General features: G+C 38.7%; 1 protein-coding gene across 2 annotated transcripts; it reads right to left on the bottom strand.

Annotated features, from left to right (window-relative positions):
- Positions 1-1,435: 1,435 nt before the first annotated feature.
- On the bottom strand, positions 1,436-8,408 carry LOC121193101 (LIM/homeobox protein Lhx8-like). Of its 2 annotated transcripts, none has more exons than XM_041055233.1 (8): positions 8,231-8,408; positions 6,266-6,448; positions 5,634-5,755; positions 4,917-5,137; positions 3,646-3,749; positions 3,095-3,190; positions 2,359-2,539; positions 1,436-2,033 (listed from the first exon to the last, which is right to left on the bottom strand). In XM_041055233.1, exons 1-8 carry the CDS (start codon positions 8,255-8,257, stop codon positions 1,957-1,959), a joined length of 1,011 nt encoding a protein of 336 aa, XP_040911167.1. In that variant the 5' UTR covers positions 8,258-8,408; the 3' UTR covers positions 1,436-1,956. The 2 variants fall into 2 exon arrangements, with proteins under 2 accessions (XP_040911167.1, XP_040911168.1); XM_041055234.1 differs by having other exon boundaries at positions 6,266-6,424.
- Between the last annotated feature and the right edge of the window lie 9,322 nt (positions 8,409-17,730).

The following is a 17,730-nucleotide window of genomic DNA, read 5'->3' as shown; positions in this document are numbered from 1 at the left end:
ATTGTAAGGCCAGTATTTCACGATCATAAACACCTCTAACGGTTCCCAAATCTGAGAGATCCCCAATCCTCTGACCAGCGGGTGTTCACAAGGAGGCCTAGGTCAGAATAAAAAGTACAACGCTAATATACAATATATTTTGGCTCAAATCCTGTCTCTGACAGGAGTTTGGTGATTTTATTACATCATGTGAAGACCTACTTGCTGTGTACCTCAGGGGCTGATTGTGGGCCCTATTATTTTCTCTATTTGCTTCCCATATCTGTTGCTTCTGTCTGTTCGATAGACTCCTACCTGAGTGGGGTAATGATGAGATGTACATTCAGGCAATGAACCATGGGCACACTTAGTCCTCAGTCATGTCACAATGTTGTTCATGTAACCAGGTGGTGCATACTGCTGTCAGCTGTAGCATAAATGACTTATTTTACATTGCCTAATTGACTTGGTTGAATATGTCACTTTTTCTAAACTGAGGCACCCAGTGTGAATGCTGAAAATGTTAATGTCACACATTTATTTATCTAGCAAACTAAAACACCTGAGTGATTCTTGTAACCATATCACCACTTCTGCTGAATCACTGATCATCTCAACTAACCGAAAGCATAGAGTTTATTCAAATAAAAGCATGGCCCTGCTGGATATAGAACAAATAATTTACTCCAACCAACTGCACCTCACATATAAACAGAGAATTCTGTTGTTTGTATTGTACTGATTGTAGTGTTGTTCTCCACACTGAAAACATCATTCAATTCAGATTGTAGGTTGAAAAAGGGATGTAAACCCCTTAGCTAATAACATTAACAAAAGCTGATTTGATGTCAGGAGTTAACAAACTTGGAGTCCAATAAATGAAACCAGATTTGAGGTGTTAGTTAGAGCTACTTTGACGTATAAAACACACTCAAATGTTGCTGTTCATATGAAGCATCTTCTGCTGTGACCAGTGCCTTTCAAAAATAACAGTGTTTCAGAGACTTACAATGAAAAATTGTTGATTTGCACAACCCTGGAAAGAATTAGAACGAAATCTCTTTAGATATTAATCAGTCCACAGTCAGTCAAACTGTCTGCAAATGGAGATGATTTAGTACTGTGTGTAATGTCAAATCAGATTTCAAGGTGTTTTTGATGACATACCAAAACCCAAATAACAGACCCCTTCATACCTGTCTGATCTCTTGAACTTTTTATATAGAGCATGTTGTGTTGCACAGAGGGTTAAGCCCCTTGAGTCAAATTTGTGATATGGGATATTTAGGCTATATAAATAAAATAGGACTTGACTTGTGAATAAGTTAAAGCCTTGGGCATTGCAAGAGGAGAATGCAGGAGCACAGTCCATATTTTGTATTTAATATAAATGCACTGCATGTGTTTATCCTGTTAATAAGACACAAAGGAACAGGAGAATTTCTCCATCAGTGTACCATCTCCAGTGGTTTTAATACACAGTATAACCAGATCCTTAATTTTCTAGTTGTCTATACACAGAGAAACCATTTCATTCTCTCTTGTAAATGGCACAACTGACATTTTCTCAGTTACATTGTTAAAAAAGAAAAAGAAAAAGTCTACTGAAAACCAAATAAATTTTACATCATTTTCAAAGTGCCTTATCTCATATTTACCAAATAAATTAAAGAAATTCATAACACACACATTAGTTTAAGTTTTACAAAAGGTTCAGTTTTACAAATATCAGTATTTGACTTGACATTTTGAACTTATTCTCATCTGTGTCCCTGTATGTTTGAATGAAATTAATTCAGTGTCTGTCAACATATTAGGCAATGAAAATTAATTAATTTCATTGCTGTTTGTTTGCTGGACAGTTAATGACAGTTAACCCTTTGCAGGAGTTTTTACTAAAGAGTAACAGTTTGCTCTTGCATCTTCCTATCAGACAATCATCATCCTCCATCCAGTTTTCAGGAGTTGGGCTGTAGCTTAGGCATGGCTGACTGGCAGTTGTGTCAGTGAATGGGATATGAGTGGCTGAAGCAAAAGTGGGTCTGGAGTTTGGACTGTTAAAAAAAAAAGTAAAAACAAAGAAAAAAAAAACGTATGAATAAACCACAAAATTTAAACCATTATTATATAGTTATTTCTCAAGTAACAACTACTGTAACAATTGCAACATGCTTCCCACAAACTCTGACTTGGATTTTACACACTGATTTTTTTTTTTTTTTTTTTTTTTTGCTTTTTTACTGTGGTAAAAATGTGATGGAGCTGAATGTGGATGATTTAGATAGTTAACACTAACTTAGCTGTGTACAGGCATTTGAACATGTATTTTCTGTACGACACAACCACTGGTTTTACATAGTGAGTGAGTGTGCTTCTTACCATCCATATAAGTCAGTGTAGTGAGGAGGGGTGTGTCTGGAGAAAGAAAGGTGGTGTATTGCAGATCCTCTGTCAAAGGTGGTGTCAGCTGACCTGGAGCCAGTGATGTCATCATGGTTGAAGAAGCAAGATTTGGGCCGATGTGTTTCTTCTGACGAGCTCGGCAGTTCTGAAACCAAACCTGAAGGAGGAAGGACGGACTGATAACTGGACTTTAGAGTGATATTCTCTACTCTCAGGTGCTGAAGTGGTACCTGCTGGTTAAAAAAAATACCCCCTTTCTCCTTTTGAGACAAAAATATGAAATTAAGCGATATTTGTGTATGAAACATTAAAATTCCCTGGAGTTCTCACTGTCAACAAACAACACAAAGGGAAATAAGGATTCTCTAAGGTCACGATGATGCATGTAAACACTTTAAATTCACACACAAATCATGCAGCTATTAGTTCAATTGTATTAATTATACAACCAGTAGCACAGTAAAGATGCCAGTCCTCTGATGGTCCTGTAAGGTGCATCTCAGTTGGCTCAGCATATACATTTAGTGGCCTATCCTGTAGAACCTAAATACAAGACTTTACTCGAGTCCCACAGCTACACCTTACACAAAACTATCACTCTTTATCTATTGGGGGAATTTATTCTGACCCAACTACTGAAGTCAGTCAGCATTTTTGAAATAACCAGACTTCATCAGAGCATCACTCCTGGAGATGGTAACAGCTGCCTCACCTGAATAACTCTGCGGCTGAGACCAGTCCTCTCTGCCAGTTTCTGGAGAGTCTGGGCATCTGGGTTGTTATCTTTAGCAAACTGAGTCTGCATTACCTACAGATGTAGAAATGAGAGAGGGGGCATTTTTATATCATTGACATTTTAACTGGGTTTGTTCATGCCAGAACAACAGAACAGACTAAAAGAGCGCTCAGTCTGATTTCAAACACTGTATTAACTTTCACTGCCACTAGAGGACAGAAAAACAAAACATGCTGACCAAATATCCTGAGCTCATACACAGAATTTGCCGCAATATAACTATTACTTTAGTAGGAAAACACACTAATGCAATAGTAGTGCCGAGTGTTGGCTCAGAGCAAATGGTTCATTGGTAATTAGAAATGTAAACAGGACAACTTCTGCTATCACTTTATCTCTCCTGCAGGCAGCCTCACGCTGAATTCAATCAGATTCACTACAGTTACAAGGAAAAAAACAGTGATCACAGCAGCAGTCTTCCAACACACAAAGAAATACCAACATACACACACAGTAATATGCAATACCTGTAACTGGTCAACAGTGAAGCTGGTCCTGGCCCTTTTAGCAGGTCTGGGCATGGTACCAGAGTCATCCTTGTCTGCCATCTCATCCTCTGCTTTTGGTTGTTCTTTCCAATAAGACACAGGACATGTTACAAGGATTGTTTGACATTTTGAAATATGGGCCCTCATTTAAGGGGCCTGTTCCAGGTCAGCTCCTCCTGTGGGCATCTTTCAAGTCTGCACTATAGTGACATCAAAGATGTTTTCCTGCAGAGAGCCATTTGTATTTTTAAACTACTAAGTCCTGGTTGTGTTGTGCTTCAGTGTGCATGTTGGCACTTTTTTTCTCCCCCATTCACTTTGATGCACAGTGATAAAGAGCAATGGTCGTGGTGAGCAGAGGTTTGCAGTGTAGATGGTTTTGTTAGATGTATATTACTGAAAAGGAGATGCTGACTGAGTCTTTCATCAGCTTCTTTACTGTTGTCTTTCACCATCAACCATAATGACCAGTCCCAGTTCTTGTGCTGTCCACACTGCATCTCTGTAGTCGAAGCTACCCTGATGTGTACTGTACTTTATCACTGAAGAAGACACTTCACATACATTGTAGTTACAGCTAGTGCATACAGTACAATAGCAGACTGTTTCCATGTAAGTATTTTCTGTGTCCATGTTGAAGCTCTGTGGGACACACAGTTGCATGTTTAAAGTAAGACATGTTTAGGCAATAACAAATGTGGTCTCATCTTCAAATCCCTATTTATGTCCACTGTCGAGGGTTTACTGATTATTCAAATGACTGCACAAAGCTCACATTAGCTGGTGAAATGACTGAAGCACAATTAAATGATACAGACACTAAATTACTGGAAATGGGATTATTTTACATGTAATGTGCCATTTACATTTGAGCTTGATTTAAACTAACTGCGAACACTGATTCTATGGATCTTCTCACAGAAAGCATTGCTAATCTACTTTAGTAATAAATGACGGGTCAGTCTTGTCAAAAACCTAAATTAGCATCTGCCAATAACCACAGTCTCCTACTGAGTTTATGACAGGAGCTCTTGTACATGGCTTAACACAACAGTCTGTGCCTGGTAGCAATTAATGATGTGGGTAGCCTGAACCTTTATTTCTAAATAAACTGACTTTTTTTTTTCTAACTTTACCGCAAATTCTTACCATTTAGTCTACAGTAATATAGTGTAATGTTTCATGACTAATTTAGAGACTTTGCTACCATTCAACCTGACCCTTGTTAGCCATCCCAGGCATATACTCACCATTTTCCTTAGCACGCTTGATGTTCTCCATCATAATGTCATAGTGTGGCCGGCAGAAGACCCTGTTCTCGAGTAGTCCACATTCCTCCCCCGTGGACAGCTGGCGCTTACAAGAGGCGCAGGAGAAACAGGCCAGGTGGAAGGTGCTGCCACGCGCCCGACGCACCCAGTCACTAGAGTGGATGTTACGGCCGCAGCGAGCGCAGCGGGTCCCATACCTCCTGAGGAAAAAAGAGAAACGGGAGAAGAGGTTGAATGTGTGAGGAGTAATGGTCATATTCATACATTCAAATCTTAGACAAACATTAGATTAAAAGATGCTTGAATCCTTGCATTCAGTGATCTTACACATCAGGAAACAAACCTGCAGTAGGACACAGTACTAAGATTCTCCTATTAGCAGAACGTGTTGTACAAATATTTTCCTTCCTTCTGCTGCATTTTTTCTATTTAGTTTCTCATTTGAAATGAGCACATCTCTGCTGTACCAGTGTTTCAGTTGCATTTTCCCCTCTAACTCAAACACACATTGAATGAAATACACATTTTAAGATGGAACATGTGGCACCTTGCCACCATTACCCTCCTTAATTATATGATCAGGTATTATAATGTTTAGTCAAGGAGACTTCTTTTCCTTATATCTTCCAAAGGGTAGCATTTTTTTTTTAATAAAACACCAACACTGGAGATTAAATGATGCTAGGTCTGACTTACCTGAAGTAGTCGAGTTTGCAGAAAACCTGTTTATCTTTGATGTAGCAGCTCACGTGTCGCCCCAGTGATGTCTTACACACACTGCATGAAAGGCAGCGCACATGCCAGCACAAGTTATTAACCTGAGGAGAATAGAAATTAATTTTATTATTATATTATATATATTATATTATTTATAAATAAATGTAAACTGATTGAGGTTCTTCTGAGTGACTTCTACATATATGACTATGCTCATATTATTCCAAAGGTTATTCGGTTTGAATAAAATAAATATATGTGCAGTCAAACAATGTAATTAAGATTATACCATAGTCCAACAATAACTAAAAATTCCATAGATACTACTATTTACAGGATGGAAAACATCAAATCCATTTAATGTGAACACTCTAACAGGGTGAAAAAAAAATCTTCCATGGAAGTCACACACATTTATTTAGAGTTAAGAACGTGTCTATCTCTAAATTAAGCTAAAATAAATAAAGACAGTTGACACTTGATTCAGGCAAAAAAAAAAAAAAAAGACTCAAGCTGGAAACATTAATTTTCCTTCTGTTTTCTCATAATATGCTTCGAATAAAGAGGACTAATTTTGCAGTGTTGTCAGTCACATCCTGTATGAGTCTGACCTTGAGGAGGTATCGGTCCACTATCTCCAGGCCGCAGGACGTGCACAGGGTTTTCCCCTGCAAGGAGGGGACAGTGTGGACAGAGGACGACGACGAGGAGGACAGAGAGGACGGAGAGTACGAGTCCTCCTCGAAAATATCATCAGGCCCAGACGAACACTGTGTAGAAGGAAAAACCCCACACTGTAAAAAAAAAAAAAAACAGCCTGCAAAAAACTTTTTAGACTTTAAATTCTTTATATTTATGGAATAAAATTTGGTGTTTTGGGGTCAGGTATTCTGTAAATGAAAAACAAAGCAACAATATATATTTCTGAATGTCTGAAAATTTCTTTCAAACAAGGCTGATAGTGTTATATTTGTTTGGGCAGGCTTTGTCTATAAAAGTAAACTAAATGCTTTATGGATTTATTTAGCGGCGCTATGAGGTGCGCATACATTCACGCAAACTACAGTTCAAATAAACTCTCCGCACTCTGCCAAGGCGTTAATGTGATATGAGAAACACCTACTGTGTCGGCTAAAATGCTTCCCTGCTGTAGCTGAGTGAGCACACACTCCGCCGGTCGCCTCTCTCCCTCCGACATGGTGTCACCGACCAGACCAGACAGATGAGAAAGACTCAACGATGACCCACCAGGCTAATGTCCTTTTCATATTTCCATGACAACCACAGAGATTAGCCCACTCCCTAAAAAACAGGGGGGTCACCCCTGGAAAACTAGGAATTGGCTTAAACTTATTACGAGCATCTCTGTGCCTCTATTTGATTTATGTACGCTCATTTTCTTCGGTTCAGGCCCAGTCCTGGACCACAGAGGTTCACATGCTCGCTTTCTTACGGATGCCTGTTTGTTTTTCTTGTTTGTTTTTGTTTGTTTGTTTTTTTTTTTTTTTTTTTTGCCGTGGAAAAACATAAAAAATTGCTGTGTTCAATTAACTAATCCTACGCGAGGAGACCGGCGTCCGGCACGCGCTCACAGCTGAACGTGATTCTCACTAATTGAGTTCGCAGCCGCGCACGTGCACATGATAACGGGTCCTGACTAATTCCAGGTTTGTCTCGCTCATATTAGGCCGCATTGAACTCAGCTGCGACCACGACGCCGACCATTTATTGTTGCTTTTATAAACAGTAGTATCACGTAGATATCTCAGCCTGAAGGCTCTTTTTGTGAAGGCGGAGGAATAAAAACCAAATAACAACCAAAAGGCACATGTTAAAATAAAATCACCCTGAATTAAAAAGTGATTTTTGTGACACTATGTGGTGAATAATGAATTAGCTATTTATTTATAGGCAAGCAAGCCTGATGGGTTGTTTGTGTTTGGGTTGGCACATGATAATAAACCAAATAAACCCTGTAAGTTTCTAAGTTTGTCCCTGTGTTCCTGTTATGATAGGCCGTTATAATACGGCCTCTAAATAAATGTCAGGTTTTGCTTGCTAAGTACAATAATAACTTTGTTAATGTCACTTTTATGGTTTAGGCCTCCATGGACTCACTCCTGGCTATTATTTTAGGCTGTAGGCTTATTATTTTACGTGTTGTGTGTTATACAGTATATGTACCAACATTAATGTAGGGAAACAGCAGAAGTTTGAACAGCTGACACTTAGACCCCCATCTGCTTTTATTAGCAGAAAATAATGTACTGATGATATTAGAGCAGGTCAATTTTATAAATAAAAATATAATGTTCCAAAATTAAAGAAAATTAATGTTAATAGTAGTGGTATCATGCTGTATGAAGGTAGACGCGTATTTTGCGTATTGTCATCGAAAGGAAAGTAACAATGTGACTTTGAAGTTAAATAATAATAATAAAATAAATCTGTGCCATTAGAAAGGTTTCTCTAAAACTGTAAAATTAAACTAGTAACCAACAGATTGTATTCAAATATTTTTGAAGTTGTATCTTTGTAAAGTAGTAGCTGCTCGTCTACAGCATCGTTCTACTCACCACGCTGTTGGAGACAGAGTTAAACATTTTCTCGGAGCATCTGCGGGCTCCTCCTGTGCATCCCTCCTCAGCCAGATGTTGGTATTCCACAGCTGCAGAACGGGACCGTTCTCCTTTCACCCCGTTATTAGTCCACTGTACTCCGGCTTCAGCTTCGCTTCTTGCTCTCCTGAAGACTTGTTCACTCACCACTTTTTCAGAGCCACAACCTCTCAATCCATTTTAAGCAGCCCTGCGCACCTCCCACTCCTCAAGGCCTGGGCCCGCCCGCTGCAGCATCGGTGCAAAGTCTGATTTTTCTTTTCTTTTTTTCCCCTTTTTTTTTTAACTTGAGGATCAGATCTGCTTCTGTTTGTCTTTCTTTTGTAGATGGGGAAAAATACAGTAGATGGAGGTTAATGACCAGATCTTCTAACTTAAAGCGGCACAAAAAACTCATTTCACAGTCAGGTCACAGAAAAACTTTTTCAATCCAGTCTCACAAATTAGACATGTACCAGCATAATATTACATATTACAGAAAAAACTTAACAGGACATATTGTTATATTCTCCAAAGTTTACAATGAGGAAAAAACAAACAAACAAAAAAAACTTTCAAAGATCTTTTCCTGTGAGACAGACTTAGATCCACTTCTACTTCACCTCCAGCCATTATCAGTCTTTCTTATTTATCTTCCTCTGTTGCCATCAGGGACATTATGAACACAGCACAGGTCCTGTATGGGGAGTGATTTATATTTGCGTAGACATCCACACCATCTGACCAGCAGCACTTTCAGGGCAGCTCAGCAGCACAGCAAAACGTGTTGATTTAATTCCTCATACCAGGAGTAAATTAGAACAACATAGTTTCATGGATTAAATTACATGAGACTGAGTGAAATTTTTTTTTTTGACATGCCAAAAAATAAACAAAATACTGTTGTATGTTTTATTTATTCAGTATTTATATTTGGATAGATCACCCTTCATCAGGCAAAGGAAGTGAGGGAAGTGTGGACAGTGTGCAGGAACTGTTGGTTTACTGTTGGGCTAAGCTACTCCTTTATTTGTATTTTTTCACATGCAACATTGAATTAACACTCAGTAACCTACACCTTCATATTTTAGAAATAAAAACACAAAGTCCTCAAATATATTGTACATTTTACATAACTGTTTCAGAGAATCTAACATCTGGGTGCAGAGGGGGTCTGGCTGTGCTAAGTGATCTCCCCTCTTCAGAAAAGGGAAAGTTGTGTCAAACATAAAGTGAAGATGATGGAAAGCCAATGACTGGGGTCAAAAAGGCATGAATGAACACATTCTCAGAGGGCACACTTTGTGAAAGGCAAGTCAAGAGAGTGGGTCAAAAACCCCTGTGGGTCTCATCTGTGCATATGCACACCTGCAATCCAATACCCCAGTCCCCCAGCCTTCCAAACTGGCTCTTTAAATGAAACTGAATGGCTTGAATGTGGTAGAGACCATGTATGGCCTCTAAGAGAAAAGTTTACAACAGGCTTTAAAAACCAATCTCAAAACTTAATGAATCATGCACAGCATGAAAATTGTCTAACTAGTAACTTGAGCCCCAAAACAATTCCTCATCTTCCTCATCTGACACCTGTTTCTAAATGTAATTTATTATTTTTTGGTTAATTGATATTTTTAAATGAAACATCTTCTGTAGTAAACAGTTGTTTTTCCACTGGTGTGTCTCTTGCACAGCACTTCCGTCATTTTCAGTGCTAACATCCCACATTTAATTATTCTGCATAAACATGTATTTCTACAACACATCATTCTCTGTGTGAGAGCTGCCTGATTCTGAGTGTTTCAGTCCAATGAACTGTAATTTGTAGTTGAAATCTTACTTTTATTTACACAGATATATCTCTATAAATCTATGTATATCTATATTTATATTTATATCTATATCTATAGACCGTTGTCATCTTACAAGTAAAACAACGTGCAAAAATACATATATAAATATAAGTATTGAATATTAAATTAAATATAGTGTTCTAATGATTAAAGGAAAAGAAATCCAGCTGCTTTAGTTTGAAATGTGAATAAAATCCTCCCTTTTTGTTTCTCACCTGTGGCCAGGGCTGGATTACCAACTGGACAAAGTGGGAAACTGCTCCAGGGCCAGACACCTGTAGGAGCTTCAACAACCATAAGAGTCTCTAGTCCCTGGATATGACCCACAGGAGTGCACCAGAAGCAGGTGTGCTGGACCTTTATCGTCATGGTAACAACAATAAACATGCAGTTAAGATTAGGTCAGTTAGTGTGCCAGTTATTTTCATTAGTAAACAATTAATCATTGCATCAAAAAAGTAGAGAAAAAAAGGCTCATCACAATTTCCTAAAGCCCCAAGCTAACATACATAACTTATTGTCTGACCACCAGTCCATAAGAGTTCATGATCAGAAAACACACACACACAAAGAAAAAAAAATGAAAATATTCACATTTGTGAAGCTGGAATCTGTGAATTTGGAGCAGTTTTACTCAAAAATTGCTTAAGTGATTGAGAATTTTTGCAAAATCATTTTCTAATGAAAATGAGTTAATCAATTTATTGACTATTTACTGAACAAGAGTGCTTGCTGGTTTCTTGGTTTCCAGACTGCTTTGTACAGTCGGAGCCAATAGATGCCCAACAATTTTTGTCCACGGGCCCCATAGCAGGTTAATCAAGCCTGTGGCAGACATCTCCACTCCACTTTCCCTTAATCCGGGCTCTTCACAGCGTTTGAGGATTTAGGAAAATACTCCTTACAGACAGCATCTGCTGATCCATTTAAATGAATAGGAGGGGTGGGGCGGAGGCAGCTGCCACATTAGCTCTCTGACTCTTTAACATCATGGCACCAAGAATTGTAGTTGAAAGTGCACTTTGCCTTTCGTTTAGAGGGCCATTTATTTTTTCTTCTTCAGACAATGGTCACAGTCCAGTTTCAGTTTTATAATCCAGTTTGTGCCACAAGTGCTTCTGCTAAACTATGGCTATTAGACAGCTGAGAAATATATACAGCTGCTAAAAGCATAAATCAGCTTCCCATTATGGCCTGAAAGTGTTATACCTTGCTGGCACAGTTGCAGAAGACAGGGGGAATTGTATGGATGCCTTAATTCCCATTTGTTTAACAATTTTCATGAGTTAAGAAGGTCTGAGAGTTCTGGATAACATTCGCTCACTGCAGACACCTGCTCCTTTATGAGAGTGGCTGGGTAATTTAACTCTCAACCTGATTCTGTAAGCACTGGTCAAACAATTAGATGCAAGACATATTACAGGATTAGATGAGATCAGCAGTAGTCAGGTGGAGTAGGTATATATTCTAAGCCAACAACATCTAGTCCTGTGCAACAGTCAGAACACAGTAAAACGTTGGTGTGACTGTTGGTGGGAATATCTGGGCAAATAATTGCTTCTGAACTGCAGAAGTTTATCATCATGACATCAGGGTTCGTGATCAGTGGCAGTGTTTGTCAGTGGGCTTGGTTTCCCTCCTCACCCAAACACAATCTCAGCATCCTACAAACACACGGCTGTTTGTGGTGTAGGGCAGGGTTAGGGTCAGGGTTCCCTCTGGTTTGGGGCTTATCTCACTGCTTTGGACATGTAATGATATGTGTGTCACCATACATGCGTTTTGTGTGTGTGTGTGTGTGTGTGTGTGTGTGTGTGTGTGTGTGTGTGTGTACAGCTGCATCTGAGATGTAAGGGAGAGTCACAGGTAAAAGATTGGATGCAACTGTGTGCGCACTGTCTGAGTGGTGTGAGTATGGGAGAGAAAAGGAGACCACCTTCCTTGCAAAGTGCCCAGTTTCCATTGATTACCTGACAGGAAGTGTTCACACCTGAACACTAGTGTTCACCTGAACACTAGTGTTCAGGTGTGACAGGTTGACAGGTATAGTTGGATGGACAGGAATGGGAGACATGCTTTCAGTGTGTACAGTGGACACTATGTAGCTATGCCCATGGCTACAATTAGGGACATTAGTGTGTGTGTGTGTGTGTGTGTGTGTGTGTTTGTACAGTATGGACAAGACTAATATAAACCATAAATCAGTATAGCTGAATGAATGAGGGCCTTTTATGTAGGCTATGGTCATATTAGTACATAACTGCTTCTTTTGGTTTAATGTATTTCATTTAAAAGTATTTGAAAGATTACGGGTCAGAACTGTAATTTAGTTCAGACCTGAATAAGCCTTTATCAGCCTGTGGTTGTTTGTTTGGTCAATCCTGGAAAACAATGGACCTGAGTCACCCACTCGGAACTATTCAAAGCTATATGAGTCATGTATCCCACTCTGTTTTGACCCCTTGCTGTTATAAACCTCTTATCTAAAGAGCTCTGGTCTGTTCTCACCTTAACAAGGAGAATATTATACATTTCACTCTACTACATTTACAGATTTACAGAATAAGACTTTAAAATAGTATGATACACTTGTAAAACAGCAATAGAACCACTGGACTAAAGTAGTTTCAGTAGTTGTATAGTAGTTAAAACTTGCTCCACCTCGAGTAGTAACAACCTAACAATGTTATGTATACTCATTTATCAGTCACAGAGGATATTTTACAACACAAATACTTTTACTTTTAATAATTAAAGTACATTTTGCTAGTAATACTTCCAATGGAATATTCATACAATGTTTTATTTATGCTTTAAGGGAATCAAATAGTTTTTTCACCACTGGCAAATTTAGATTCACCACTTCACCATCTAATCTAGTTTTATCCAAACTTTCATTCAATTTTTAAATCACAGTGGAAGCATCACATCTTACAGATCATCATCACTATAATGACTTTAGGAGAGTAGAGCTGGTATTTAGGGCTGCCTCTGTAGTACGCTGATAAACTTTCACCAGTCAATCAGTCATGAGGGTCTTTTTTGTTTTAATCTGTAAGTGGTGTTTTCTGATGAATCATCTGTTACATAGCAGCAATCTTCATAAATATGCTTTGGCCTTTGTCCTGTATCCCAATCAACTTTGTACAGAAGAAGCACTTCCATCATAAGGCAACAGTATATTGACTGCTCTTCTGTCCACATGGTGACGAAGAGTGCAGCAGTCAGCAAACTAAAGTTTTTTGTTTTTAACTTATGTTCCAAGACTTTATCAGAAAAGAAAAAACTCTTTTGTTTAAGTAAAACTCCATGCCAGAGAGTTTTTGTCAACTCGCTTTCCAAATACATCTCAAGGCTTTACTGCGGTGCTGAGAGCTCAGGCCTCAGCTTCAAAGCTCTGTCTGTCAGTCGGTTGGCTAACACAACTAAAAAACAAAGTCCAAACCGAATGAAAGCCTGTTGTTGCTGTTGACAGACCACTTTCAGCCCATTTCTGTATTCCTCTGCTGGCACACACGCACATACGGCATGTGGCAACGTCTGTGTGTGTTGGCCAGCATGTTGGATACTTGATCAAGACACTTCCTACCTCTGGCACTGTGTCTTACAGAGCAAGTGCGTAGAGTTTTCTTCAAACAAGATATAGAAAGCACTCAAACTTAAGTATGTTAACATGCAACACTGATGCTTTATGAGTATATTTATGAGTTTTCTAAAAATTACATTTACATACAACTAAATTGTGGCTGGATTACTATTACTATTACTATTACTATTACTATTACTATTACTATTTTCCATCAATGTAATGAGGATTTGTTGTTAATTTACATATTTGGTAAAATGTTCACAGACAACATATTTGCTGGCCGCCTAATTATCCAATCCTGCTGTTGAGCATTATTAAACTTTTTTACAGTCATGTTTAGACTCTCACAGCACTTGGCTAAGCTCAGGGAAAGATAATGGTTGGGTTTAATGCAGAACAAGTTCAGAGTGACTTCAGACACAATGTGCTTTAAGCAAAACCACAAAAGTGCTTTTACTGCCTAAACCTAACCACAGAGAGGAACAGTAACACCCTGTCACAGGTTGCAAACTGTATGTCTATATGTTTAAAGGCCTCTAAATATAAAACTCTCAAGTTTTCCACAATAAACAAGACTAGGTCAAAACATAGTATATGGCTGGACCACGTATGGTTAATGTATGAAATTGAGGACATTTTTGAAAACTGTAAAAAGTTACTTTCAGTAGAAACTAGCTGAAGCCTGCTCCAAAAGACGCTAAATGGCACAGTACTGTCATACTATAACTATACTATAAAACCTGTTCTCATTTACATGTTTTTCTGTTTCTGTTGTCAGACAAAGGAACATTAAGACGATAAGTTTTAGTACCATTTCCAAGTTTCTGCTCTGCTGCTGCTAAAATCCTGATTTTATAACTGAGACATTGTCCAACAAAATTGCCATTTAAAGACATGATCTGTGCTGTAACTTCAGCTATATTTACTTGTAAAATGATCACTCAGAGAGCGAGAGATAGAAGCTCATTCAAGCTGTTGGACGAGTCCTTGATGAGACTCCTGTGCCATTCATCATGGGCAGGCTAATTCTCATGTATCCACCTTAAACCTGCAGTTTTGACTACTCTGGGGTAGTACAAACAGCATTGACATGTCATTTTATTAAGTTAGTACAGTGAATATGTTAGCAAACATTGCTCATGTTCTCTGTTTTGGCCTTCAACTCAAATTTGAACAGTGCAGCTTTAATCTTGAAACTAGTATTATATGAATTATATGTTTATTTACTTAAAATTATTATTTTTTTAAAGAACAGCTTGAATGTAATATTATTCTGTTTGTCTTCAGCTCTGGATGCAAAGAATCAAACGTAGAGATCAAAGGCGTGTCTGTCAGTCTGCTGACTAACACTGTTAAAAACCAAATACTTTGAGTTACTTTTGTTATTAGGAAACTTTCATCACTTCATCTGCCACGGCACGAACAGCAAGCCGCCGCTGTTTATCAAATTATATCATAATCACAACAAACCACTTTGGATCTAAAAGTGGACTTCAAAGCTGAAGCAGGGTTAATTTTGGTCGTCTTCATTCTTTCCTTTTCTGTTTCTTTATTTCTTTATTCTGCCATCTGTACTTTCTTCCTTTGTCAGCCTTGCTCTATCCCTCCAGCTTCCTTCCTCCTTTCTAATATTCTCCCTCTATTTTTTTGTCAGCCTCCTTCACCTCTCTCCTTACCCCCTTTTACCACTTCACTTATTTCTCTCCCCCTCTCCGCCCTGCTCCTTCTATCTCTCCTTCCATCTCTGTCTCCTGTTCTCTTTGACATGTCTCTGGGTTTCCTGTCTTTTGTGAAACCCTCCTCTCTGTCACATCTTGTTTTCCTCATTCTATCCTGTTTTAATCCAGTGCCCGCCCCCTCGTACAACAGAGTCACGCTATTGGAGGAAATGGATGAATAGTGGCTGCTGAGTGACAGGTTATTCTGGGCCGATTGTGGAGGTAAACATGAGGAGGTAATGGAGGTAAACGTCTGGTCATTTGGTTGGGTGGTACACAAACAATAGACCAGCAGGTTCTGGCTGTGCAGCATGAGAGTCTGGACTTCTGCTGGACCTTGTTGTGTGTCAGAAAACCCACCCAGATAAAACAAAGCTTGTCTCTAAATTGCCTGACTGTGTGATTTCCTTGAGTAGTGTCTGCAGCTACATAACTCCACATGGACAGATCATGGATTTGGTGCTGCTTTCTTATATTTCCTATTGCCTCTCTTGCCTCTGTGAATTAGCAGGATTCAGATTTTATTTTTGTTTCTTAAATTTCAGACTGGGGTCGATTATTTTTATTTTGTCAAGATGTTACAATTCAATAACAACATAGTTCTAACCCCCCCCCCCAGGGGCTTAAACCAACCATCTCCACTTGCCCCCTGCCAGACTGTCTGTGTTGTTGTCTGCACTGTATTCTCATCGTCCTGCTTGTCACTTCTTTCTGTTCCTGTTGCCTGTACCTGAACCTGTGCTCACCTTCCAGCCTGTATCCACCCTCATCCGTCCGCTGAACTCTTAACCTTGTCCATCCCTACCTGTTCCCTTCATGGAAAATGGACTGATTAACACTTTTATTCTATGTTCTTATCCTTTGTTTTGTATCTCAATTTTTATGTGAATTTTGTGTATCAGAGTCACACAATGATTAACTAATCACGTCTGTGATTGTTCTTTATATTATTTGTTCACTGCACAAATTAAGTTTCTCATGGAAAATAAAGACGTTTTGATTTGATTTGATTTAGATTTAGGAGGCTCACACAGGGAGAAAACTGCTTGTAATGAAAAGAAACGCAGACAACATGAACCCAGCTGTGTTCACAGCAAGAGTTTAAAATTATTTTTCCTGGAGTAGATGCTCTCAGATACACTGACCTCCATTGTAATGGGATTCCAGCATAGAAGGGAAATGATGACTCCAATAATTTAATTCTATAGAAGTTATTTTTTGCATCTCCCTAGTCAAGTCTTGATCCTACTGAGACCTGTGGAAAATTATCATAAAGGTTAAAAGGTTAATATTTATCATGTCCTAGTTAGCTAGTCCTAGTTAGTATTCCTAGTTTGCTTCTTTGTTTGGCTCTTCACTCTGCACATTGCTGTTAGTCTGAAACAGTTGCATAGTATGTGTGACATAGAGCATAGGATTAAGAGCGTAAAGCATTACCAGTACCACAAAACAGCTGCTTAAGATGCTATACATGGACTACAGAATTATAAAGAATTATAGAGTTAGATTTCTAGTCTGGTATCACTTTCCTCTGATACTTGAGACCATGCTTTAGACTGTTTTCATAAGTTCCTGGTAGGATTGAAAAATAGAAAAGCCATAACTGTTGTGACACACAAAATGACCCTCCCTGTGCTTTACAGATGTGGCACAGTAATACCCATAATGCTGAGGCAACCATAATATAGTTAATTTTATACTGAAAGATCATATATTACATTTCAGACTAAGTCCCTGAATATAAATCTTGCAGAACATAATCATCCAATATACATGTAAATGTTGTTCGCAGCTACTTTCACTACAATATACTGAAAAATTACTGTGATATTTTAACCAGCAATAGAACAACAAAACAGATATTGATTGAAAAGAAAATGCCATGAACGTTACATTGAAAAAAGGTAGAAGGTAGAAGTATTTGGGGTCCCTGCGACCTCTGACCTTTGCACTCCTGACTGTTTCTTGGGATGGGAGTGATCTTGGAACGTGGAACCTCTCAAATGACATTATAGACAAAAATCACAAAAATAGAGTTAAAATCACTTATGTCAGCCTAGTTCCTTGAAAATGAAACTGACATCCATATCCTGTCTCTGTCTGAAGGTGTTAGGACAAATGGGACACACACAGCCAGACAGAGGAAGTGTGTGAGGCCCTGTCAGTCTGGCAGAGTGGACAGACAATTCTGTGGAGGGAATGGGACCTCTCACTAATTTATTCACACTGTTGGCCAATACAAACCATCTCCTAAAATTACTGTATACTATCTGATCCAGACAGGCAATAAGTCTATACACACACAGTGATGTGGACAGTCAC

This window comes from Toxotes jaculatrix, chromosome 14 (assembly GCF_017976425.1).
Source record: "Toxotes jaculatrix isolate fToxJac2 chromosome 14, fToxJac2.pri, whole genome shotgun sequence".
Lineage (NCBI taxonomy): Eukaryota > Metazoa > Chordata > Actinopteri > Toxotidae > Toxotes > Toxotes jaculatrix.
The sequence above is the reverse complement of the archived record's forward strand: the minus strand, read 5'-3'. Positions and strand labels throughout refer to the sequence as shown.